At 35.8% G+C, this 26435-nt stretch overlaps 1 protein-coding gene across 13 annotated transcripts in view; it reads right to left on the bottom strand.

The window, feature by feature from the left end:
• LOC121737990 (probable nuclear hormone receptor HR3) overlaps nt 1-26435 on the bottom strand; it is a 93629-nt gene that overhangs the window by 5752 nt on the left and 61442 nt on the right. For 4 of the 13 annotated variants that reach the window (XM_042129813.1, XM_042129797.1, XM_042129822.1 and 1 more), the window contains 5 exons: nt 12969-13082; nt 11469-11582; nt 2210-2378; nt 984-1138; nt 204-701 (listed from right to left, as the gene is read on the bottom strand). In XM_042129813.1, the coding sequence (XP_041985747.1) occupies nt 204-701; nt 984-1138; nt 2210-2378; nt 11469-11582; nt 12969-13082 (1050 nt within the window). Of the gene's footprint in view, nt 1-203; nt 702-983; nt 1139-2209; nt 2379-11468; nt 11583-12968; nt 13083-22347; nt 23547-26435 lie in introns of those variants that run through there. The other 9 variants (XM_042129846.1, XM_042129854.1, XM_042129760.1 and 6 more) reach the window with 8 other exon arrangements.

Raw genomic sequence — 26435 nt, 5'->3', positions numbered from 1 at the left:
ACCAGGGAAAATGTCCTTCAAATCCAACCAGAGGTAACACTTTTTGAATAAAGTTAGGAGTCAATTCAAACCAAGATGCCATACAAGTGCCTAATTTTTAAAATGGCAATTTTAACTGCGACGCGTGTGTCGCGAATCATTGATTTAATCTTCTTTGTTTGGCTACAATCACAGCTTACTAATGTTTACAGAGCTAAACTTACAAGGCAGATCCTCGCTGGAGCTGCTCGACCCAGGATGTCGTCTGTTGCTCACAGCATTCGGGTTCACCATCCCCATTCCCGACATGTTCATGTTGAGGGGGTCCATCAACCGCCCGTGACCACTACTCGACGTCAGATCATCTGGACTGAGCTCGTCGTTAGTCAACGCCACTGAACTCTGACCACTGACGAGCACCGTGTTCTGTATGTCCATCGGACTGTTCTGTATATTCGTCGGACTGTGTAAGAACGTCGTCGAATCCACGTAACTCGCGACCAGGTTGTCCACACCCATCGACGTCTCCGGCTTTATCTCCTGCTTTATGTTTATCACGCCGCTCGAGATGGAGGCCGGCGACTGAATCCGTTCGTCGTATCTGTCGAACTCCTGTATCCGTGGTCGGGATATCTCGTTTATGGTCGACTGGCGCATGGTCGTCGTCGAAGTGGTCGCGGTAACTGTCGATGTGGTCGCTCGGATGTTCTTTTGTTGCTCGTCTATAATTGGCAGGTTTTTGTTTATTTGCACCTTTTCTATATACATCTCTTACGTGCGTTAAAGCCTTAACCTATTTCGATATCCCACAAATGTGCATAAGTAAATGTAAGTCAACGATTTACATAATTTTGATTTTAAATTCGTCAGTAAATACATTTTTATTACGATCTAAAGTGTCTACCCCAAATTTGATGTCTTTCGTCCATCCTATATTCTTGACATTATCAATATTTATTCCTACATGTCCTACTACTACTAACATAATAATTTCTGTTACATACCGTGGCCAATGAAGTCATATGTGGTGGAGTCGACGTAGTCAGCTGATATGTCATACTGGTGTGGCGCTTGTGGTTGTAGATTTATGTTTGTTGTCAGAGGTGGACCCGGGTTGTTGTAGTTGTATGACGGTATTGGAGAACCGTATCCTGGGTACCTGGAATTGAAAACAATAGTGTTAGTTGTGACATAGAGGAATAAATATACCTGGTCTCTGGTTGTGATCAATGTTAATATTATGTGTTAATTTAATTTTAGTGTTTACCGAAATAATGATTCTATAGTAGATTTTCTATTACCCATTGATAGACAGCCTATCATTCCTGTGTTTATTAATAAATAATGAATCCCAGTATCATTAATATTGAGTATGACAGTCGACATAAATTATTATCAATTAGGGCGGGCGCATGTCGCCCATGATTACAGGAATGCTAGCAATGACAATAATTACGAGCAAATTACTAATACATCGGGAAGCTGGGATAACGATATTGAATATCAACTCGCCATTCAATACAGAGACGTCAGTATTAACGAGCGAGCCGAAGACGGAAGAGCAATCCATCTTCAGTAATTATTTCAATACTCCGATACAAATCACCGCCACCTGTCGGCATTCATAAAAAGCTCGCTGTACCGCTAACCGATACTAGATGGCGCTACTTAGAATCCCGTTAGGCATCATTCAAGAGTGTCACGAGCGAGTCCGTTATAGTAATGATAGTCTGGGACGCCGGCAAGAATAGATGTTCGTAATGAATTACGGGAAAGGTCGATAACGGTAAGGGCGCTTCTTGCGACGGAGAAAGCGAATGTAACGGGCGTGATAATTGCGAATGTGTGATCTTATGAGAACTATGGCGGTGAAAAACGCTAATGCGCTGCACAGTTGCAATGATAAATTTGAAATAGCGGACATCGAGCCTCGCATACCGTGCGACACATTTATAGTGGTGCTAATTTCAATGATAGCAAGATTATTCTCAGAAGAATTGCTGTTACAATTTTAATTGGATAGCATCATAAGTCTGCGACCGTTGCATTAGATGTCATGTTATGGCCGTTTTACTATTTATATACATTATCTTTAGCCAATTACATATCAGTATTATTACGTTAATTCTCTCAAAAATATATAATTATTCACACCACACAATTATAGTCCAATTCAATAAGACCTTTCAACGTTTTCTTAGCACTCTACTCGTCACTAGATGGCGCTTACCCATTATAATGTCCGTGGAACTGGTCGCTGGAGCTGGGCGTCTGTTGCTGGGCGTCGTACACCGAGTCCGGGGCGGCGTCGGTCTGTGCCCTCATCTGTGCGCGATGGTACCGCACCTCGTCCTCTACTTTCTCCCTCTGCTTCTTGGACATGCGGCCGAATTTGACAGCTGGAAAGGAGAAGGAGAAGATTTGTTAGAAAGAGAGAAGTGTCAAGGAGCGTCTTTATGAGAAGAGAAACGCATGACGTGTTTTTAGCAGATATTCAAATTTAGTACCTAATTTTAATCTAGGCGAGGCGAAACTTCAGAGAAAATTTAAGTATTTGAGGTTTTTGGTCACTGCAATTAATACACAGATATTTTCATCATTACTGTTAAAAAATAATTATAAATATGATTTATTGGCATTGATTACAATATTGTACAATTTAAAATCAGTTGTATTTCCAGAACTTGTTTTTCTGTACTTGCAGTTAATATTTCACCTTAATAATATTATTATTAAAAGTTTATCCTACGTTTATAGGTCAAACGGTGAAGGACCTGACTCTCTTTGTGCCACTCGCCGCTAGATGGCGCTGTATCGTTATGTCACGTCGTCGTCTCACGTAACACACGTAAGCAGACGTAACCGCGTCGATAAAAACTGAGATTGCGTATTAAAGCTATCAGCTATCTTATGAAGTGCTTTAATCCATTTTAGATTAGAAATACGCTGAAAACCTTGTATGGCAATTGGCAACGTATTTAAAAGCTGTCATGCTAACAGGATTGTAAAAATTGTTGAAGGTTCGTTCTTTCTCAAGTTCTTTTTAATTTTATACTCTCTGTTCCCCAAGGAATCGGCGGCAAGACCTTGCTTGTTAAGGGCATCGCTTGATTTGTAGTTATTTAATAACTCGTAATGATTGAAATTGTAAATAAGAGACATTTTTGAGAATTCCGCAGAGCTCGCGTATTCTGAGAATGTTTTGACTACTAATATTCCTCTAGTTGTAGTCCTATTTAGCTAGTAGGAAGCATATCCGGGTTAGAGTTAGCTCACGCTCGTCTGTTGTGTGTGTTTGTGTGTGTGTGTGTGTGTGTGTGTGTGTGTGGGTGTGTGGGTGTGTGAGTGCCTCGCGGCCGTTGGCACACTGCCGACTGGAACGACGAACTTTGATGCGTACGTCACCTCTACGTAAGTCCCGTTGTCTGGTGTTGCGAGGCGAAAAAAAATCCGCGAAAGTGGGAAAATATGGGGAAAAATATGTTTCGTTTGTTTAAATTTTTATTATTTATTTATTTTTTATAATAATATCTATGGATGCTTCACACCACGTCAGTCTGGCCCCGTGGTAAGTACCCGAAGGACTTGTGTTACGGGTACCAGACAACAGAAATATATTTAATACCTTTATACTATACATATATTTAAGATTTTTATTATTATAATACGCATAATATTTAATATACATCCATCACCCAGGAACATCGAAAAAACTTTTTGTTCCGTCGGCGGGATTCGAACCCACGACCCCCGGCTTGAGCGCTCACAACACGCTCATGAAACATATTTTTTCGCCATTATAGTAAGTATATTAGTAATAATTTTGACCGTTTATGAAAATTGTATTAACTATGTGTGTATTAATTAGTTACTGACTATTTAAAGGTTAAATTATTTTAGGAAAGTGGGCTACCTAAATATCTGTAAAGGTCATACACCTACGCATTTTTCAGTCAATTTTCAGTATCATGAACATAATATAGTTACATACTTTTAGTTTAGTAATAATTATAACAGTTTTTAACCTTTTTCCATTGGTTTCGTTTTTGGTCCAAAGTTGAAAATTGTTTAATTTTGGTATTCTAATTTCTACTTTTTAGAATAAATTCGTAATTAATTTCAATTATGCATTCGAAATTCAACATGTACTTATTATTATTTGTGATTCCTATTTTAATAATATGAAATACAAATTAATTTGCGGTAAACTCCGAGTCGGTTTAAATTATATTACAGCGACTTTGTAATTGTATCGCTAGCAACATTACGGATAATACGACAAAGTGGAAACGCGTGGGTCTCCACAATTTAGTCGCGCTGTACATTTTCTTAGGTTTTCCGTTCAACGACCTCACCGAAAATATTAAGATAATGTGCTTGTAATATTTTTATGAGCGCAGGTCTTGTTATTTCGTTATTAATAGCGTCTAGTTTGCGTTGAGCCGCGGCCTAATGTTGTGTTCTAGCGCCACGAGGTCGCATTATTTGGTTTAGTTTCTGGGACGCCGACCGATAGTTTATTGTTCTATATTAGATTTCGGACAAAAGATTTTTTGTGTGCGTCTAGCCTAAATTGTGAGTTCGACGACCTCAAGGATCTAGGATTCGAATTTCAAATGTTTGCGCCAATGGGAGGCCTTGGCGATGAATAACGATTTTGTTTTTCTTTCTTTATGTGTTGTAGGTTAGCTATTGTTGTTTGCGCTATAGCCTACTTGGTTTGAAGAGTCATTTGCATTTTATCTTTAGATGAATTTGGCAGATGTTTTTATAATATAATTGAATTATAGAGAATCTTCTGTTAAAGTCTTGATAAAGAAAGGATTGTAAAATTATGTTTTGGCTTTGTCCATTACTTTTGCTAGGTTTTCAATTATGAGACATTACATTTAGTACTTAAGAGTCCGGGTGCCATCGAAATTCTCATACAAATATATTATCAAGATCATTTCCCATACGAGAATATTTACCATAATATTTGAGTTATTATTCAGCTTAAGATAGTAACTACCTAGGTTCCAGTACAAAGATTCACTGCAAAATATTTACATACCAAAAAATATGACCGATTACAATTTGGTATGTAAATATTGTAATCGTTTATATTATTTTTGGTATGTAAATATTTAGCAGTGAATATTTATACAGAAACCTAGGTAATTACTATCTTAATTCTTAAGCTGAATAATAACTCAAATATGGTAAATATTCTCGTATGGGAAATGATCTTGGTATTAGGTACGTTTGTATGAGAATTTCGATGGCACCCGGACTCTTAAGACGCTCCCCCTGCGAAGATGCCGTAATTTACCGTCTCAAAATGTGAAAGCTTCACAAATACAGCAATAATCTTCAGCATACTATTCAGAACATTCGTTTCTCCGTTATTAATTTCCTATTTTTGTTTATTATATTCATTTATTTTAATTCAAGCATACATTCAGTATCTCCCTAGTATTTACAAGTTACGTTTATTTGAAACATACGCCAATAGAGAGACAATTTCATTAAATATTTGCCGTTTGAATTTTTTTAGGTCAATTTTGAACTAAGATAAGAAAAAAAAATAGGGAGGCAAATGTATGGCCAAGGTGGTTTGCTCAGGGGATGGCCCTAAATGGGACTTAGCACTGTTTATATAGAACACAAAACAGCACAAAGAATGTTACTAATGACAAATGCTAGTTTTGCAGAGAGAATCCTCAGCCAATTTAATTTGGATTACGGTCTTCAGAATGTTTTTTTTTTTTTATGAAATAAGGGGGCAAACGAGCAAACGGGTCACCTGATGGAAAGCAACTTCCGTCGCCCATGGACTCTCGCAGCAGGGAATAGGGGAGGGTAGGAAAGGGAATAGGGCCTCCGGTAAACTCACTCACTCGGCGAAACACAGCGCAAGCGCTGTTTCACGCCGGTTTTCTGTGAGAACGTGGTATTTATGTGAGAGATAAATAGAGTTAAAACTTAAAAGCAATGAAGTTACGGGTAAATAACTCCTTTGCATAATGCCACTGACTTTTGTAGCTACAATATACCTCTACATAGTATATTGCAAATCTACTAAACGACAATACGATAACTCAACTGCTTTATAACCGACTACTTGAAAATTCGTGACGGAGACCGTACATTTTTCAGGATAAAAGTATCCAATGTACTTTTCCGGGACTTAAAATATTTCAATAAAAACTTACCACTGTTACCATTTAAAATTTCAATAAAATCGGTGCAGCAGTTTGAATGTGGAAAGGTAACAAACGGACTTTCGCATTTATAATATTAGTAGGATTCGCCCAACCCCAAGTATCAGCAGTAACATCTGGTACCGGAAACGTCAAGTGTTTATATAATTATCTGAGATGAACAGATCGTTCGCTAGTCTCGATTACCCGGGTTTGCGCAACGTGCGTGCCGTACAAAAACAACGTGCGTTACGCCGCGCGCCGTTGCACAATCTAGGGATGGGGCACATATCGATAGATCGTGAATATGGCTTCATAATTAGGAATACTAGCTGTTTGACCGAGCTTTGCTCGGTATCCAATGAAAATGATATTTTCTAGAAATTATTTCTAGCTACATCGATTTATCGCCCCCTAAACCCCCTTTATACTAAATTTCATGAAAATCGTTGGAGCCGATTCCGAGATATATTTATATATATATATATATAGAGATGATATTTTAGGGTCTGTAATGTGTACGGGTCCCCTTTATAGAGTTCGCTTTGAAAGTAGTTAAGTAGCGCTGATAGAGCAACTTTTTTTTTACTTTTGTATGAAAAAATTCATGACGCTGGGACGCTTGCAGATTACTTAAAATATTCTCTTTCAACGCTGCTACTGTGAACTTTATATTATAAGGGACACAGACACATCGTAAAGTATTATCACTTAGTTTTGTTACATCTTGTATCACATTAGCAGTCGTGTAGCCCCCATTTTCATAAGTTATCACCGGCTATAAATATTAATCCAGTGTCAATTATAAGCCAGATTGGCACAAGTTGACCTGACCACGGTGAATATTTTCACGTGACCGAAATCACTCTACCAGCTTATTATGTGAGTTGTACAATATAATTGTTCTACTTAAGAGTGTATTTAAAAATAATTACCTCTTAAAACATCATCTTTAAGGAAAAATAAGTCTACACGAGCACATTCTATATTTAAAAGAAATACTAAGATTTTTGTACTTCACAGTATCTTTTAGGAAATAAGAACAACATTTAACTCCTTATGCCCCGCGATTTGGCTTTATGACATTGAGTTGGATTTATGTAATTTCTTCTAAAGTATATAACGGAACATTATCCAGGGATATGTTTTTTTCTTTACTTAAAGACCTATTTTGTTTACCAAACTGTACCGCTTGTGACCGATACGAGGACCTCTATCACATGCTCATGGAATGTATGACGAACGAAGGCATGTAACAATTTGTACTTTTTTGTTCATAACATTATCTAATTTAATATATTTTATCGATATAGTCATTGCACATCCCTACGCTGTTGTGTAAGACCGTGTCTCTGTGCGATGGCGTCTCGGTATGCAACTCGTTAAATGATTTATTGAACTTAACTAATAACTGGATCTAAATTATTAGACCTGATTTTTATATAATACTCACTAGGCTCGTAATAACGCCGAATATAAAACAAGCTGCATGTTTTAAATGTAAATGGAATGTTTTTAAAATTCAGAGGAAGGTTCCTAAAATACTTTTCTCTTTTTTACATTTTGGTCCCCAAACTGTAAAAATGTTTGTATATTGCAATGGTTCTCTTTATGTGTTTATAACATTTAGTGATCCGAGACAACATAATGACTATTATCCTGCCTGTCCTACATCTCGATCGATCTGTATTGAATTATGATTGATCTCAATATTGTATTAACAATATAAAACTTAGTTAAAAAAAGTTTTCAAAATTTGAAACGAATTACAGTTTCTCTTTATCCTTTCTTACTTTTCCGGGAATACACGTAAACTACCATTTTAAGCCCAATTTTAAACACAATAAAAAATAAAAATCGATTTAATTAAAGCTGTTGCATTAAGTTGTTGATGATCGATAAATTCAATATTTGTAAAACAATAAGGCGATAAAACAAACACGGTTACAACACTACGTTACATTATATTGCGCAAGCGTTATGCGCGCCTGCCGCCCGATGGGAATCGATGTTCACCTAATGAATTTATCGATAGAACTTAATTTATCACTAGTGATGTATCTATTCAATATACGACTTGTTGATTTATACTACAATAGAATTGTAGCATTATATTTATACTGCAAAAAGAGTACTTTAAAAAAATATATTTTGAATTTTGTGTTTGCTATTTCCTATGTTTCTTTTGTTATTTTTGCAGGCTCTATCCATACTGATGCTATAAATACGAAATGCAAAAATAACGAAAGAAATGTTTATCTGTAGGTAACCTACATCTTCAAGCGAGCGAATTTACGAAAACTTGGTATAACAAAAACGTTGAGTTTAGAATATAGAATAGTTTTTGTGCCGGTTTACGAAGTTCAGGGCAATAAAGTTATAGGAAACATCTGTCCTATTTATATGACTACTCATCAGTCCTTAGTATGTTCGGGCTGCATTTATGGAAAATATAAAAGCAACTGATTTCGCTAAAATTCAACATGCATTAAAGGGAGCAATCGTTAGGATTATAACGAGCGGTTGATTCAGATCTTGTCGTCCACATTGCGCATAATGGTGGCATGTTGTAAGTAGTTTATAAGTTTTTATGGCACGACCTAACGGCAATCGGTAATTAAAACGGACCTACGGATAAACATCTACGACACATGTACAAAGTAACACATTGTATGTGACACTCTGGTGCTAAAACATTACATGGAAATAGTTTGTGGTGAATATTTTGGGTTTGTTGAATGATATACGACATACAAAAATAATATTATTATTTTTGTTATTTTCATGTGGCAAATTATTCAGAAAAATGTTAATTTTATCGACTTTTAGATTTCAAACGTAAGACTTGCTTATATACATTTAAAAAAAAGTTCTGACATCCCTTTACTGTAAAAGAACCACTTTAATATAAAATTTTATGTTACGCGTTACAGCCGTTATCGTAAAAAGTTATCGACAACGGCGCAGCACTACTCGTTCCATATTCTTACGTAACCGAGGTTGGGTAATGTAGGATCCAACTGACGGAATCCTTCAACAGTACGCACTAACATCGATACATGCTACATTTTCATGCTATAAATTAGCATGAATGAAGGAAAATTGATGGCTAAAGAGATAAAATAATAATTTAAAACAGTTACTCAATTATTTAATAAATCGCTTGAACCCCTTGCTTTTGACAATTTTTGTATCTAACTTAAAAATGTTTGCAGTAGCGCTAGTGATACTTTCTGAATATGCCACATCCAAAATTTTGATGTTTCTTTTTTCAACTTCTTAATCGATGTACCTAGTAATCATTAATTTTATTGACTAATAACAATTTTATATTAACAAAGAAAAAGTATTCAGCGTAGCATTTATATATTTTCCAAAACTTTTTACAAAAAAGAAATTCCCGTATTATAAGGAAAATAATATCAACATTAAAAAGGCAAGTCACGGGCGTAGGTTTGTATAGTCGAGGCGTTACGTATGAGGAAGCGACCGTGGGGTCAACGGCCTCTTATCAGCTCGTGATAACGCATTGTTATTCTTACAATCGCGCCCGCGATAACCGCGTAGCTAGGTGGTTACGTGCTATAAAAATATACCTCTAGAGAAATGGGTTTTTCAATAAAGTAATAATTAGATTTTTTTTTTCTTTTTATTATATATTTATAAGTTAAGATGAATGTGGTTGGACAGACAGAATGCGTTTTATCATATTTTAATTTTATTTTCATCTTCAATTGGTCGCAATAAAAATAAAATGTTATAAAGTCAATTTCGTAGAGGGTCTACGAAATCGTGAATTTCGTAGACCTCTTGTTAAATTTTAAACGCAGCATTTAATATATCGTGTTCCATGTAATATTGTTTTAGATTGATAATTATTTTAATAATTATTATGTTCTTTCCTTCAAATTTTTTTTTAAACTAAAAGTTTTTAATTTTCAGTACAATAATTTTACAACAAAGGCCCTTATTTTAGTTCGTGCCATAAAAATGTAATATTTATGCAGCTCTGAACACATTTTTAGAGCCTACGCAAATTTATTTGAAACGTTGCATTAGATTCGTTAAAATGCGGCTTCTCATTTCAAACCCCACATCAAACCCCACACGAAGACAAGCTTTTAAGCTTTACTTTCGGTACATCAAAGCTTTTATTTTTCTTTTTTAAGGTTCCGTACCCAAAGGGTAAAAACGGGACCCTATTACTGATCTCTCTGAGTCTGTCTCCAGGCTGTAACTCAAGAACGGTTATAACTAGAGAGTTGAAATTTTCACAGATTATGTATTTCTGTTGCCGCTATAACAACAAATACTAAAAACAAAATAATTTAAATATTTAAGGGGAGCTCCCATCAAACGTATTTTTCAAACATTTTTTGCTCGGTATCAATGATGACAACAGGTAGGCACTTGAAATTTTCACAAAAACCTTAATTATATGCATACTTTAATAATTCATAATTAGATTTAAATGAAATAAGAATTTAAGGGGGGCTCCCAAGTCCCATACAAAAAACATAATTTTTGACCTATTTTTGCTATTGGTACGGAACCCTTCGAACGCGAGTCCGACTCGCACTTGGCCGATTATTTATAAATGCCTTTACCACATAAAGGCATTAACACTCGTAATATTACTTTGAAATATTAGTTTTCCTACAGTTAATTATTTTCCCCACACGTTATTAACACAAAACACGCACACGGAAATACCTTAAAGGGTTTATAAATGACAAACTAATTTTATATATTTAGATTAAGCTTATAATTAAAATTTTATTACTAAGTTTAGTTAAGAGTAATGACCCAATAAGTTGTGCTTAAGCAATTAGGAAATTCAATGTTGTTTAAAATAACCCATTTTTCCATTGATTTTTTTTTGTTTATTTTATTACAAAAACTAGTGAAATGCTATGAGTATTTTAATTTGTGTAATTGTGTTTATGTTTACTAGCTCTGAAGACCTGCGTTTGATAAGATCCAAATTAATGCAATCCTAGTACAGGGCTGTAGCTAGAGTCAAATTTGAGGTAGGGCGGAAGTAAAAAAAAATCATAATTGATTGATTTTCTTGGGTTTTGGCATTTTTAAGGTAGGGCATTATGATTTCAGGGTAGGGCATTGCCCCACAATGCCCCCCCCTAACTACGGCCGTGTCCTAGTAGCAGAATGGATCTCTAATGTTGCGAGTGTCCATGGGCGACGGTAGTTGCTTTCCATCAGGTGACCCGTCTGCTCGTTTGTCTCATTTTATAGAGAGAAAAAATGTGCAAGTTCCGACTCGTGTTACTATGAAGATACACTTACCATCACGGCTCATCCCCAGCTTGAGGCACTTCTGCAGGCGGCAGTACTGGCAGCGGTTCCGGTTAACGCGGTCCACCACACACGCCTTGTTCCGCGGGCATTGGTAGTTCACCACTGAAACGGTTTGCTGTGTTAATAACATTATTTGCGACTGTACCTTCTTATAGGCCATGCGCTCCTGGTACTTTGGAGTTGGATATTTTTACCCGATTATGACGAAAAGAAGAAATGTTAAAAATATAATGTGGTTAAGATGTCATATTTTTGTTCTACAGCAGGGCTTAAGCTGCTGATCCGATTATTAACAGTGATTTTGTCAACAGATTCGTAATAATTTTTGCTTTTACTTTCAAGTATTTTCGATGGGAATACTGAAGGTTAGTTTAGCAAGGCATAGTACAGTACTTCCAATTAATATTGTAGTTTGCAGCTAGCCAATCAATCAAAAAAATCAAGTCACATTATTGCAGTGATAAATATTGCATTTAAATCTCTATTTTCGATAAATCAAAGTCAGAAGAAATCTTAGCTCTCTATAAGATTGAAATAAATATTGAATATTCGTATTATTACAATACAGAAATACTAATGTAAAACTTCTCCAGACGACATTTAAAGTTGTAATATAGCGATGCAGAAATAAAATTCGATTGGATCCAGATTGTATGTCCATAATGCGCTGTTTTGTATTCAAAAGAGCGGATTGCTCATAAAACAATCATTGGCAGAACTATTTGTCTAATACGATGCTAAGAATATTACATTCCATGCTGTCTTATATTGATATCCTTGGAATGAACAGTTTTACGATATTGATCATTATAATATTATATTATATATGTTGATTTCTGAATTATTTATTTCATGTAAATTGAAATTATATTGATTTCTATTTCTTGTTCATGTTATGCTGTCTAGAAAAAAATGCTGTAAGCAATTCTTTGTATGCAAGATAGGGGATTTGAGTTACTCTTATAAAACAAAAAGAATTAGAGGTGGAGGCAAAAAGTACAAGGTTAACATTAAAAGTGTTCTCTAGCAAAGTGCCGGTCTGTGCTCTAAGAACTTCTTCTAAAATGTTACAAGAGCCATAGATCAACTTTGTAACAGCCTACGATACAATGAAATTATATAATATCTTTTAATATACGGTGAGAATTCAGCTCACAAACGGCTTAAAAATCACTTATGTAAAGCCTATATTAAATTAATCGTGTATTTAATAATGGAATCTCTATAATTTTCGTATGATGAAACTTAAGGCATCATTTTTGACAAATAATTAGCAGTAACTATAGACGTCAAAAGACATGGCATGTTCTGGCAAAAATGTGAGTTTGGGGCAATTTGGAAATTACTTAAATGGCAATACTTTTCTTGTGTCTACTCTCACTGTCCTTTATTGTCAATTACCCAAACTGATGGAAGTGGGCCTTGCAACAAGTACGAAGGTAACATATAGTAGTAACACTAAGGTAACAAAGAAGTAACAAAGCCGACCTGTGCTCTGAGACCGGCGGAAGAAGCCCTTGCAGCCCTCGCACGTGATCACGCCGTAGTGCACCCCCGACGACTTGTCGCCGCATACTTTGCACGGGATTATCTCGATTTGGGCTGCAACAAAAAAGAAACATGTAAGAAACTAATCGGAGAATAACAGATGGTTAGCGATGATGGTAAGGTAGAATAAATAAAATAAACGGGCTTTGGCCCACCACACATTCCCACCACTGTATCTCCTGTGTCGCCAGGATCGACGGCGGCATCCAACCACGAAAACCCTTTGATATGATCTCAAGGAGCCCGAGGGACATGCTAAAGCTATCTTGGGACCCGCAACGAAATTATTCAGAAGAAAATAGGTGGAGTAGGAAGAATTCCAGATTCCCTCCCCAATATAAAGCGGGATGGTAAGGTAGAGCCTGGTGAAAGAGAGAAACTAACATACTTATTATTTTTGGTTAGGAGCTAAACAAGCTCTATTTGCCAGGATAGTGAGATAAAGCCTGGTGACTGTCAGAGGAATGAATAAACTTCTTTTTGGGGACAAAAAGGCATAATTGTTAAGTTAATAAAAAGTGGTTCTTCGAAGAAATCAAAGATTATAACAGAAGAATGTACCGTAGAGTCTTTCCTATTTTGTAATATATTGAATAAAACTTAATTAAATTCATAATAATTTGTGAACATTATTTTATTCGCATTATCGCATATTATAATGAAGAAGATTTTAAGTTTATTATAAAGTATGGCAGTTAAGTAGTGTAATTGTCGTCAGTGGTTACTAGTATGTCGTTTAAAACAAAAATTGTCAACCTCAACTACTTGTTCAGTACCAACATACCATTGTAATAAAACAATGACTGTTACAAAATCACATTTGCATCACTAATGTTCGACTACACAAAACAACCTCTCCAGCATTCATACATACAAATCAGTTATAGTATATCAATGTAAAATAACGCAACCAAAAATAAACGGAATCCCCAAAAAAGTACAAGACATGAATAAAAATAATTAATGCCAAGTGCCAACAAAAAAACTCGCAATCTGTCATCCAACGATCGCGGTACGATTTCGTTTAACAGTTCGGAATTCAAAAATTCAAACGCCATTTTTGGTAGAGTTCGTCGACCCAGCCGCAAGGTCGGAGCGCGGGCGATGACTGTTCCTTCGCGTGTGTGAGTGGACTCTACTACGGTCTATTTTGAGCCTTATTGTAATTACATAGAGACGGAATTAGATCGAGTTATCCAGACAGATGGTATTGTAATCCCTTAGCGCAGTGTTGCCAACCGTCAAGATACATGTTTTATTTTTAATTGCATTGCGCATAGAGGCACAGGTGTCGACTACTTTGTGCTAGCAGGTATCTATTACTACATGAGCCTGCCTTACTGTTATTTATACAGACTAGAACAGTTAACAACTAAGAAAAGTAGACAATGCTCAGTGTAAACGTAATAAAGTAATTGGCAAATATTATATAAAAATGTCATTTGAAAATATTTTATTTACGTATAATATATTGTATACTAACTCACCACTAGTCTCTAGCTGACTTATTGGCTAAAATGTAATTACAACATACTATATTAATTACTATCTACAATTCACCAGATGAAACAGAAGGCTATACCTCTGTAGGTACAGACCGTGACTAATTGAATTAAATTATCTTAAAATTATTAAAGCAAAAACTATTTTATCTTAATACACATAAATACTATTATAAAATACTGTAAATTTAGGCCAAGCTCCGGATATTGCACATCTTTGTAAGATAATAGCGATTAGTTATTATGTTATTAATTTTAATGCCAAAGTAATCAGTGAGCTAGATCACAATAATAAAAAAATCCCCTGAACTTTTAATTGTAATAAGCCTCCTAGCGAACCTACCTATTTGGCACGGAACCCTTATAGAGAACTTAGGAAAATTGAAGCAAAACAATTGCTATAAAGTCTCAGTTAATCAGATCGATTATAATAATTTTTGAAGAACAGTCACTAAGGAAAACTGAAATATACTTACCGCAATAGAAGCAGTAGAAAAAAACTGGTTATTGTATTAAAACAAAAATTCACGTTAACATACCAATTTCATAATTTTATACGAGTATTGTACATTATTTTGTGAATAACTCAGCTGCTGACAAGGTGCAACTTTGTACAATATCTCATTCACAATTTAATGTAAAATGAATGATTTCATGCAACACTGTATTGAAACTTTATCAATAACTTAAGTATTAATTCCTAACTATAGCTTTTGCTTTGCTCTTCACTTTAAAAAAACAAAGCCCATTGCATAACCTCACAACGCGCTACAATTCCTAATTCAAAATTCGAATGCAGAGCACAACCGCGTGCGAGAGGGATGCAGCGAGTGCAGTCAGCTGATCATGACGTCACAGGTCGGTGACCCCGCTCCGGCGCGTAGTGATGTCACAGGGTGAGTCCGGTATTCGGGCGGGGCTTGCCGCCTACATTTTTCAACTTATTACGTAGGAACTATGTAGTGATGTCCATTTAGTCTGGTTGTCTCGATTTCATTGTTCTGTGGTTATCTTTTTCTGTATTACTAAATTCTAGAATTATTGTTTTTATTAAGAGTTTGTTTGTCAGTAAGTTTGTTAGTCTGTGATATATTTTTACCACTGTACCGAATACGACAGAATATATTATGAAGATACGTAAATTTTGCAACACAAAAAGTGTTTTACTTTTTAAGGTTAGCAAATGAGAAAATGTTGAACGTTAGTTAAATAAAACTAGCTGTTTGACCGAGCTGTGCTCGGTGTTCGATAAAATAGGATTTTCAACAAGAACAGGACAGGAACAGGAGGACAACATTTTCTAAAAATGATTCCTAGCTATATATACTTATATATATATATTATGACTGTGACTGTTATTGGAAGAAAAGTTTTCCTACTCCTTAATATATGGATGTAACAATATATAATACAAATAACAGATCCGGGAAGAGCAGCTAAGGTAACGCACATACTACATATACTACGGGTCCTGATAGGCGAAAGGAGAGCTACATTATAATGTTTTCATATGCTTATAAAAAGAAATCCTTTACAATTTTCAAATCTATATTTGTAAAACATGAATGTTTGTACGATTTTGAATACTATTATTAATGCTGAAGTGACTTTTACTATTGATTAGGGCATTTGTCGTGAAAGGCTATTGCTACAAACGTTTTAAAATTTGATGAACATTGAAAATCTTTAAGGACATTAGCATGAAATGAGACGCGACAGAGACTGCTATGGATCGTAGATGTTTAGAGACGATTTACGTGTGTAAACACGGTGTTTTTCCAAATCATATTTGGGAATTATAGAAAAATCCAAAAATAGATTTGGCAGTTGACAAATAACACACAGAATACTTACAGAAAACCGTTGAGAACAACACAGTTTTTTTCCTCAATCATATTTTTTTTTTGAATTTTCGCAGAGGAAATTGTTGTTTGTCTTATCAAAATGAAGCTACTGACGAAAAATTAGCTTGATAGTAATAAAAAAATTATTCTAGGGAACCTGCACTATTTGGAATTCTAGAAAAAATAATAAAAATGGAATTGGCAATTGCCAGCTGATAACACACCCACATACGTCACAGGTCAGCGACCCCGGGCCCAAGGCGATGCCGAATTTGAATTTTAATCTAACGGGCCGTACGTCACGGGTGAACGCCCGCCGGTGGCCGTCTATCCCGCATTCCCAGTGCCTATTACAATGGGAAACGGTCTCCTATATTATTAATTTCCGAAGTAATTCTTACTACTAAAATATTTACGCGCCTCGGTAAAAACATTACATTCATTTTAAAATATTTGTGTTAAATATGAGGCGCAATACACAATTTGAAATAAGGCATGAAAAAAGTTCTAAAAGTAGCTTAATAAATTGTAACATGTAACAAAAAACTGAAAACTACGTAGCTTTTTTATGATACAACTATTAAATAAATATTTTGATGTATTAGGTTAACAAAAAATATGGTGGAAATGTAATACGGCTATGTCAACCATTATAACGTTTATTTAACGCAGTGATCTGTATAACAAGTAGACATAACAGCTTTTTTCCTTATAAATGTTCACCAGTGACCATTCAAATTGCTAGTTCTATATTATATAACAAGTGGAATACTAAACATCTATTAGCTCACATCTACCCCTCTATAATGCTTTTAATCAGCCATCTGACTAATGTAGTACTTACAGTGCTTATACTACACTTATATAAATCCTTTATACAGGTTTAGGTGAATTTATCGCAGTAATACAGCATAAACATCACGGATGATCTACAATAACACTACATTAATGCTAAAAGTACACGTGTAAACTAAGTGACGTGAACTCTCAAATGGAGTAAAATGGTACTTGGGCAATGATATTTTGTTTTTTTCTTCAGATATCAGATTAGGTGCTAAGGCTGAGAAATAAGCTTGTTTGATTATAAATATCAAGTGGTAATAGTACATTTTGTCGGTGTTTACAAAAGATAAGAGCAATTCTATCGTTTTAAGTCCTTTCCCAGGATTTAAATCACATCCAAAACGGTTTAGCGATAAAATGTGGAGTGTAATTAGAAATATTTCGCATTTATAAATGCAGTATTAAATTTAAAATACATCAAAAAACTATTTGTTCTACAAATGCCCTTATCTAATATATTAATAAGTGTTTTTTAAGTTCTCTTGTTCCTTTCAATACCAACAAATCAATCAAAAAGTTCTTGTAAAATCGATATCGGGGAAAAAATTCTATATAAACTTTAAAAACTGGTGATAATAACACAATATTTAAAACTAAAAAAACAAAATACATAGTTTTTTCCATTTCAAATGTATGCTACGCCGCGCTACGAAAGAGCTACGAAAACTTTGATAAGGTAAAATATTATTATTTTTTTTACAACAGGTTTTGTACAGGTGATTATTAAGCAATAGGCCTCTTGGATATCTCTAGTGGCGCGGCGAGTGGCAGATTCAGGCAACACGTGGGTGTCAGAGTGCGATCTGCTGTGAAATACGGTTTGAAATACGGTGAAAAAGTGTTTTGAATAAGGAAAATATGGGCGGTACGAGGTACTGTTGTGTTGTAGGGTGCAAAAATTCCCAATCTCGGATTCGTGAATTAACGTTTTATTCGTTTCTGAGACGGAATTGGGAAACGTATCGAAATCAACATGCCGATTATTAATCATGCTTAAATCTAAATCTCGCATAAATATTTATAAAATATCACGTCCAAGTTATTTTTAATGTCATTGTTTTATGTATAATAATATATTGTAATTGAAAAAACTATATAAATAAAATTATTGTCGGTTCAATATTTATTACTAATTCCTTCAATTATTCACTTTCGCATTTATAATATTATCATACTAATATACTAATTACTGATATTATTAATTTACTAATAATATTATAAGTGCGAAAGTGTGTCTGTGTACCTCTTAACACCTAAACTGCTGAATAGATATTGCTGAAATTTGGCATGGATAATATCATAATATAATCTTAAGTGTCCCGAAAAAGAACATAGACAGTGGCGTAACTATAAGATCCGGGGCCCGTGGCAAATTGATGGGGCTCTATCAGTAAAAATCGTTACGTTTATAATAAACAACATTATGTACTTAAAATTTTTTGCCCATTTGGGTCGGGGGCCCGTGGCATTTTACCAGCCCTATATTTACGCCACTGGACATAGGATACTTTTTGTCTCGGGAAAATGTACGGTTCCCGAATCCCGCGCGGTTACGGGCGGAGTTTCGGGTGTCATCTAGTAAATTTATTACTTATATTAAATATTAATCATAAAAATCAAAGAAAAAATTCAACAAATTATTATAGTTAGGCAAAGGGAAGCAAGATTTTTTTCAATTTATTACAATTTCGAATTAATTTTTTTATCACATTTTTAGAAGTATCAAATATCTTCGCTAATCGTCTTGTAACAAAGCCGTAACTTATAAAAAGTAGTTTATGTGAAAATATATAAAAAAAAAAACAAATTAAAACATTACTAATCAATATAATATGTATCTATTTAATCGCATTTATGAAACTAAAACTCTATTATGCAGTTCGGTAAGTTAAAAAAACGACCGTGCCACTTGAAGGCACTTCACTCGTCACTTAATTTGGAGCATGCCCTAAAATAAAAGTGACAGCGTGACGTCACGTGACGGGTCAACGACCGGCACGTAGGATGTACTTTCCCCATAACGCTTTTGTTTTGTAGGTAAAACATACGTGTATGGGCAATGTATGGGTCATTTTTTAACCTTGGCATGGGTCACCTTAAAAACTAGATTTTTAAATGAACCATAACGAGACGCGCTGTTTTATGTCAACTAGATCGTAACGCGATTTTTTATGCAATTTTTTTATTAAAAAAAAAACAAAATCTGGTAAAAGTCGCGTACGCTGCATACACATTTTTTACATTTTAAAAGTTCAACATAGCACAACGACTGAAGGCAAAGTACAACAATGAATCAAAGCGAACTGTGTCAAGTTCGTTCACCCCAGCCGAAACACGTGCATTCCATATTCAAATTCAATACATAATCACATTTATTGCAATGCCATAATGCAACGTTATTGTGGAACAATCTGTCATCTTACAAAGGAATCACAGTTTTGACGTTCTATATTCGAAAATTTGATTTTGACAGTTTTCTGGATGCGCATATTTTTTTACATTTTACTGAAAAGCAATTGCGCAAGTGCTGCTTAATGCGAGTATTTTTATAACGCGAAAATAACGATTTTTACATCCTCTAAGGAGCCGATTGATATCTTAGTCAATACGATTTTAACGAGAACTTAATAATTTTGCATACACAATTTTTATTTAATTTCTCTCTAAAATAAAAAAATAATTAAAATATAAAAAAATGTTTGGCTTCTGTTATTCATTACAAAATTGACAAGGATTTTAACCCAGATCGGAAAGCAATTAATGCTAATGACAAAATATGCAAAATCTGGAACACATTAGTGGATAAAGATAGGAATAATTGTTCCAAATTGAGGTCAAAACAAATACCCAAAACATTAAACAACTTTAAAACGAAGAATACTTCAATCTATACTAATATTATAAATGCGAAAGTATCTCTGTCTGTATGTCTGTCTGTCTGTCTGTCTGTCTCGCTTTCACGCCAAAACATTCTAATGAAATTTTGTATACAGATAGTCTAAAGCCTGAGAAAGGACATAGGCTACTTTTTTACTGGAAAAAAGGGTTGTAAGGGGGTGAAAATACGAAAATTTGTTCAAATTAAGTTAGTTCCAAAAATTCATACTAGGTAGCGCCGTACGTCTCTAACATCGCGCTAACGCTTGCCCAACATCTTTCTATAAGAGGTGGTATCATCATACATTCGACTTCCGATTTTTTTCGATTGTTATTTCTTTTTTACGTTATTTAATAAGTCAGTACTTTATATACAGTGACGTAACCTTAAACCTATCAATGATAAATAATTTATGGGTAAAGTTGTGTTATTGGGAGGCTAAATAAGCTTTAAAATTTAGCATAATATATAAAGTTTAATTTAAAAAAATGAAATATAATGTGCACACTGCACAGCTGTATTGATTCAAGGGGTACCAGGGTTTTTTTTTTTTATAAAAGCTTTTGACACCAATTTAGTTGACATCGCGCGCTATAAACTGAAGTCCACGCGGATGAAGTCGCGGGCAACAGCTAGTAATATAATATAGAAATAAACGTTAAGATCAGAGATATAATGTAAGAATTCAGGATTTTTAATTCACTCTAGATAACTTTTTTATACATAGACCAATCAACGAAAAAAGGTTGTAAATTAGGTTTTACCTGGTTTTACGATCTTTAAAGCATATGACATAACACATTAAAATACGTGATAAACTAGTAGCTGATAGCAATGTAAATAATGCATTAAATTGGCGTTACTCTTTGTTAAAAGAATTTAATGAAAATTCTGTTTTTAGAAAAGGACATCAAAAACTTTCAGTCAATGATGTAATAAGGTATTTCACTTTAACTTAATTATAAAATTAACCTGAGCTCCATTTAAATATGTATTTATTACTGTCAATCTCATAATTAAATTAAATCTAAGCAATATTTTTTTTAAGTCTGGAATTATTTGAGGAAAAGTTTGATAAGAATATAAGAGCAGTTGAAGTATTGATGATAAATTATACATATTTATCGTTATTATTTACCTATTAATCTATTCTGACCAAACAAACTTCACTTTTATCTCGTGAGGAATGCTTAATTTCTATTATTTTAACGTCATTTAACAGGAAACTAGTAGAGATGATTTAACTTTAGTTTATTATAATATTACTTGGATATATAAAATGTATTATTCCTAAACCAGTTACAAAAAAAATATTGTGCGGTCTCAGTAGATTATTCTTTTTATGACAACACTGCAACAAAATTTTCAAAACTCGTATTATATGTTACGTCATGTCTATGACAATTCTTCTTATACGTGGGAGAGCCATGCTTCGGCACGAATGGGCCGGCTCGACCGGAGAAATACCACGTTCTCACAGAAAACCGGCGTGAAACAGCGCTTGCGCTGTGTTTCGCCGAGTGAGTGAGTTTACCGGAGGCCCAATCCCCTACCCTATTCCCTTTCCTACCCTCCCCTATTCCCTTCCCTTCCCATCCCTACCCTCCCCTATTACCCTATTCCCTCTTCAAAGGCCGGCAACGCACCTGCGGCTCTTCTGATGCTGCAAGTGTCCATGGGCGACGGAAGTTGTTTTCCATCAGGTGACCCGTTTGCTCGTTTGCCCCCTTATTTCATAAAAAAAATCAATTCAGTTTTAATCGAATATAACGAAGATTTTGACACATAATAATAGTATGTTGTTTATGTCAAAATCTTTATTAAATCATTAAATCTCTCTGATTGCGGCTATTAGATGTAAGCGAGATTCCCGATACTTGTACGTAACGCGGAATTGGTGGAATACAGCTAGCCAGCCCGCTCGGCCGACCGCAGAATGCACAGCACAGTTACCCGCGGATCCATTAATTGGATCAACTTTACAACCCAGCGGCTCTGACCACAGATTATATCAATAAATTCAAATATCGAACGCTGTCACAGCGAGTAGCAGATAAAAAATTATTAGCTGTCAAAACCCAGATTAAAAACTGTTCGAATTGTCAAAATGGATATTCGAAATCGACTGTCAAAATAAATTTTCGACAATGACGTTACTTCTAGCCGTCATTTTTTTATAAATTGAACTTATAAGGCATAGTCACTGGCGATTCACTAAGGAATCATTAAAAAAAAGAAGAACAAGACGTTACCTCGTATAGAGTTGGCGGCTTTCTTGTCCATGAACATCCCGGAGATGGAGGATCCGAACATGGCGTCGCTGCTGCCGGGCGGCGGGGAGGTGCTGTCGGCCACGGAGCCCGAGGCGTCCAGGCCCATCTGGTGCATGGGCCCCGGCACCTCCGGGTGCTCCCTCTTCAGCTGCATCCCCTGCGGCAGCTGGCCCTGATGTAGCATCGTCGAGGCCGACGAGTGGCCCCCGTGCTGGTCGGGGGGCCATTGAGATCCGAATAATTCTTGGAATTGGTTGTTATTCATAGTTCCTTCTGGCTTCTCTTTTTAAATTTAAGTGATTTGCGACCAATTCTGAAGGCGCGCGAATCGAATTCGCATCGCGGCTTACACTAGTATCACTGATGTTCAGTTTTCCAGACTATGTCGGTAAGGCAATCCGGTGTCACCATAAGAATTTTCTTGGAAAAGACTATGGCACTGTCTATATTTTCAACTTTGTTGATACTTAAGCACCACCGATTTAACTGATAAATATATTTCGACCGAGCGGCGAAGTAACATTTCTTTTCGCGAAGTTTATTTCGGGTATTAACTTTTTGAAAAGCAGCAAGTTTTTTGGCATTTTGTCGCCGTGGTTCCCGTTTATAATCTCTCCTTTTAAACGATCATTATATTAAGGCACTTTTGAGTTTACTGCGGTTCCGTTCACTCGCTCCCGTTAGCTATTCGATAACACAAGACAATCTGTAAAAAGAAAACCGAAGCAGAGAGAAGATTTAACCGTCTCAGAGCGGCCGAGCGGCGCAGCTGGATTTTAGCAAATCGAATAATAGAATTCGATTATCTAAAATCTCGCTAACGTCTGCGGGCTTATCACCGGCCGGGGTTCATCCATATCACTGGCACTGCACTATCACTACTCGCGTAGAACGGGACGCGTTCACCTCACTGAAAAAATTTGTACGCTTTTTTGTACTATAGGTTGTGCACGAGTCGGCTTCGCGGCTGCGACTGACGGCGGAGACGCGGTCGCCGGGGCGGCTCGAAACTGACTGACGCATTGACGAATCTTCGGGCCGAGCTCACGAAAAATTATATATTTTTTCGTCGGACCGAATAATCAACTCGGCTAGCGATAGTTCAATCGCCCCGAGGCCGGGGCGTTCGCAGAAAACTTCCCCGATTTTGGCGACTAAGGCTCTACGACTGCACCCCCTCGCGGGGACACCTGCGAACGTCCGGAAAGTGTGGCCCGAGTGGGAAAATATTTACGGGGTCCAGTAATTAAGAGATAAAACGTCGGGCGGCGATGACGGCGCGGCTGTGTGTGTGCGTGCGGACGGCGCGCACGCTCACACGCGCGCGCCGGGTCGCCGACCTCGGGACCCAAACAAAGTAGATTTCGGTGAAATGCTGTTGAACTCTAGCTCGCCTGTGGAATCGCCGCCCGCCGGCCGCCTGCATTTTTGGCAATTCCGCGCTCGATTTTACACAAATTTTCAGCTTCTACGTGATTTCGTGTCGTTGTGATGGTACAATTGATGAATACTGCTCCTATGTTAACAGGTCATTGACCCCGGAAAACGTGCTGTCAACCGGTTGTGGCGGGCAATTTTCATTTTTACTCGGTGGGTTTCCGAATGAAATTATACTCTACGCTATTAATAAGACGAGATTTGTAAACATAATTTCTAAATGCAGCCTTCCTTTAATATAAACGTTCAAAAACATATTATCCAGAAATTCTAGTTTTGCCACCAACGCAAAACTCTACTTTTAGTTTCTACGAAACAAAGACTAACTATCGATTAAAAAGAATATATTTTCGAGAATTCACATATTGATGCAGGAAATACAAGTAGGATATTCGGAAAAACTCTTTTCGTGTCATGGTCCCAACAATTCGGGAAAAGTTCGATGAGGGATTTTCCGAACATTTTCGTGGGCGAGTGGCGGCGACCTTGCGGTGACGTCACGTCTCTGTCTTTCTCTTTTACTTTCTTTCTATCTCTCTCTCGAGCTAACGACCTATTGATTTGAGAACACGTGCTCATCATTAATGACGGTAATGACTCAAGTTCACTTTTAACCTGCCTACTCCAGGGTCATAGGCATACAATATGTGACTCTGTGCCATATCAGCTATGACATTAATCGTAATTTACTAAATTATGTTTTAATAACTTTCAATACGCTTAATATGATATTATTTTAAATTAATTATATGACATAAAATGGACTACTCCTTTTTGGTGGTTTGGGGATAATTTTAAAAAATTCTACCAAGCAAAATTAACTACAGCGCTTTTCAGTCTTGAGTTATATACTGCACTAACTTTTTATACCTACTATTTCCTTAAATAATTTTCTTAATCTACTTTTGAACTTTTCCTATACATTGCTTTTATGTTTGTCATTAAAATATAATTTTACAACCCGTCGTTTCGAAAAAGATTTCAAAATAAGATTCTCCGTTCTGCAGGCTATTTCAAAAGCGTTTTCCCATTCAATCGACTATTGAACGATATCTATCTCATCAGCCAATCGGCGCTTTTCAAAAAATGACGTCATTCGCGAATGGAAAAATAATGGAATAAATTCGGAAGTTAAAATTCGAAATTCAGATTCGAAACGGCGCGTCCGTCGAACTATGAACTATGTTTGAACTTCGAATGACCCTGTCACCCGAGCTATAATATTATGTTGATAGTACTGTAATTAGGCTGTAATACAATACTTTTATATGCTTATTCGTTTAATACAATGAAGAAAGAATGTGAAAATTGCAAATGTTTGAAAGGATAGGTTAGGGTTAATTTCCCAGAGCTATCTAGGAATCAATGCAAAGCAAATACTATCCCACCAAAAACATTTCATGTAAAATGTTGCCAAGACGACCACATAAGGTTTGCGTTTGCCCCGTGAAAAAGATATCAGATCTCATGTAGAGCCAAGCCTCTTAATCTACACAGCCTAACTCTTCCATTCCCTAACTTCAACAAATTCGACATATTGATACGTATTGGACAAACAAAATGTTCATACATCGTAAAGTTTACAATATGCCTCAAACAACCCCAAAGTTGGTTTCTAGTTTCGACTGACCACGTATATACCATCGACAATTATATACTACTAAATAATTAATAATATACTTCATACTGTTTAAACCCGTCATAACCATTTAAACAGATTTTTTGTACTTATTAAAAATAATATATAAAACTAAACATCTTGTTGAACAAGTAAACAGTAAGACCACTTATATTATATTCATTTTCTGTGTATTTTTGTCAGAAGTTTGACTAATTCAACTCTTTTTTAATTTTGATTAGCTTACGTGAAAACGTAAACTAATCTAAAACTTTTGAAAAAATTAACTCTAATCAAGAACTTCAGTAAGCTGACATTACTAGACCAGAACAAAAGAACAATAGAAATAATAAATATAATAGAATAAAAAATGTGGAGCGTAAAAGGGAATAAAGCATTTCATAGTGGGGCGCGACTTGTGCGGCTTCCCTGAGCGGCTATCGATCCCTCGCACGCAGCAAACCCTGTTTCCATACAGCCCTGGATTTAAAAATAGGCCGTAAAGGCTGCGGCCTAGAGGCAACGTCCTAGGCTGGCGGCAGCATCCTAGCTGTGCGGCAGACTTAGTACATGGGGTGGCGGAAATAAAGTGGGGTACACTCATAAAAAAACCCGGCACGAATCCATAAGTACTAATATTTTCCTATATTTTTAATCCATTTATATTATCGTTGATCCTTTGTGTCTCATTATCATGAATGCGCCTGTATTATACATTCTCAGTATCACCCTAAGGTTGGTTGGTAGAGAATTCCACAAGGCTAATAGGCAACGCCTTGATAATTTAGCTGTAGCGATATCGATTTTTCTCAGCAATGACTAAAGCTAAGAAATTAAAGTTCATTGTCAGTATTCATCATGTATTTGTCTTTTGATTACCCATAGCATAACACGATTGGTCAACTTTTATAACACAGAATAATCAATCAAAAAGACCTCTGCAAAAAATGGGATTCCAAATTTTGCCAACAGAGGAAAGTGATTTAAGCTTCCAAAATTTGTGCATAGATTG

The sequence above is a fragment of the Aricia agestis genome, chromosome 2 (genome assembly GCF_905147365.1).
Source record: "Aricia agestis chromosome 2, ilAriAges1.1, whole genome shotgun sequence".
Lineage (NCBI taxonomy): Eukaryota > Metazoa > Arthropoda > Insecta > Lepidoptera > Lycaenidae > Aricia > Aricia agestis.
Note: the sequence above shows the minus strand (reverse complement) of the source record. Positions and strands in the feature narration are given on the sequence as shown.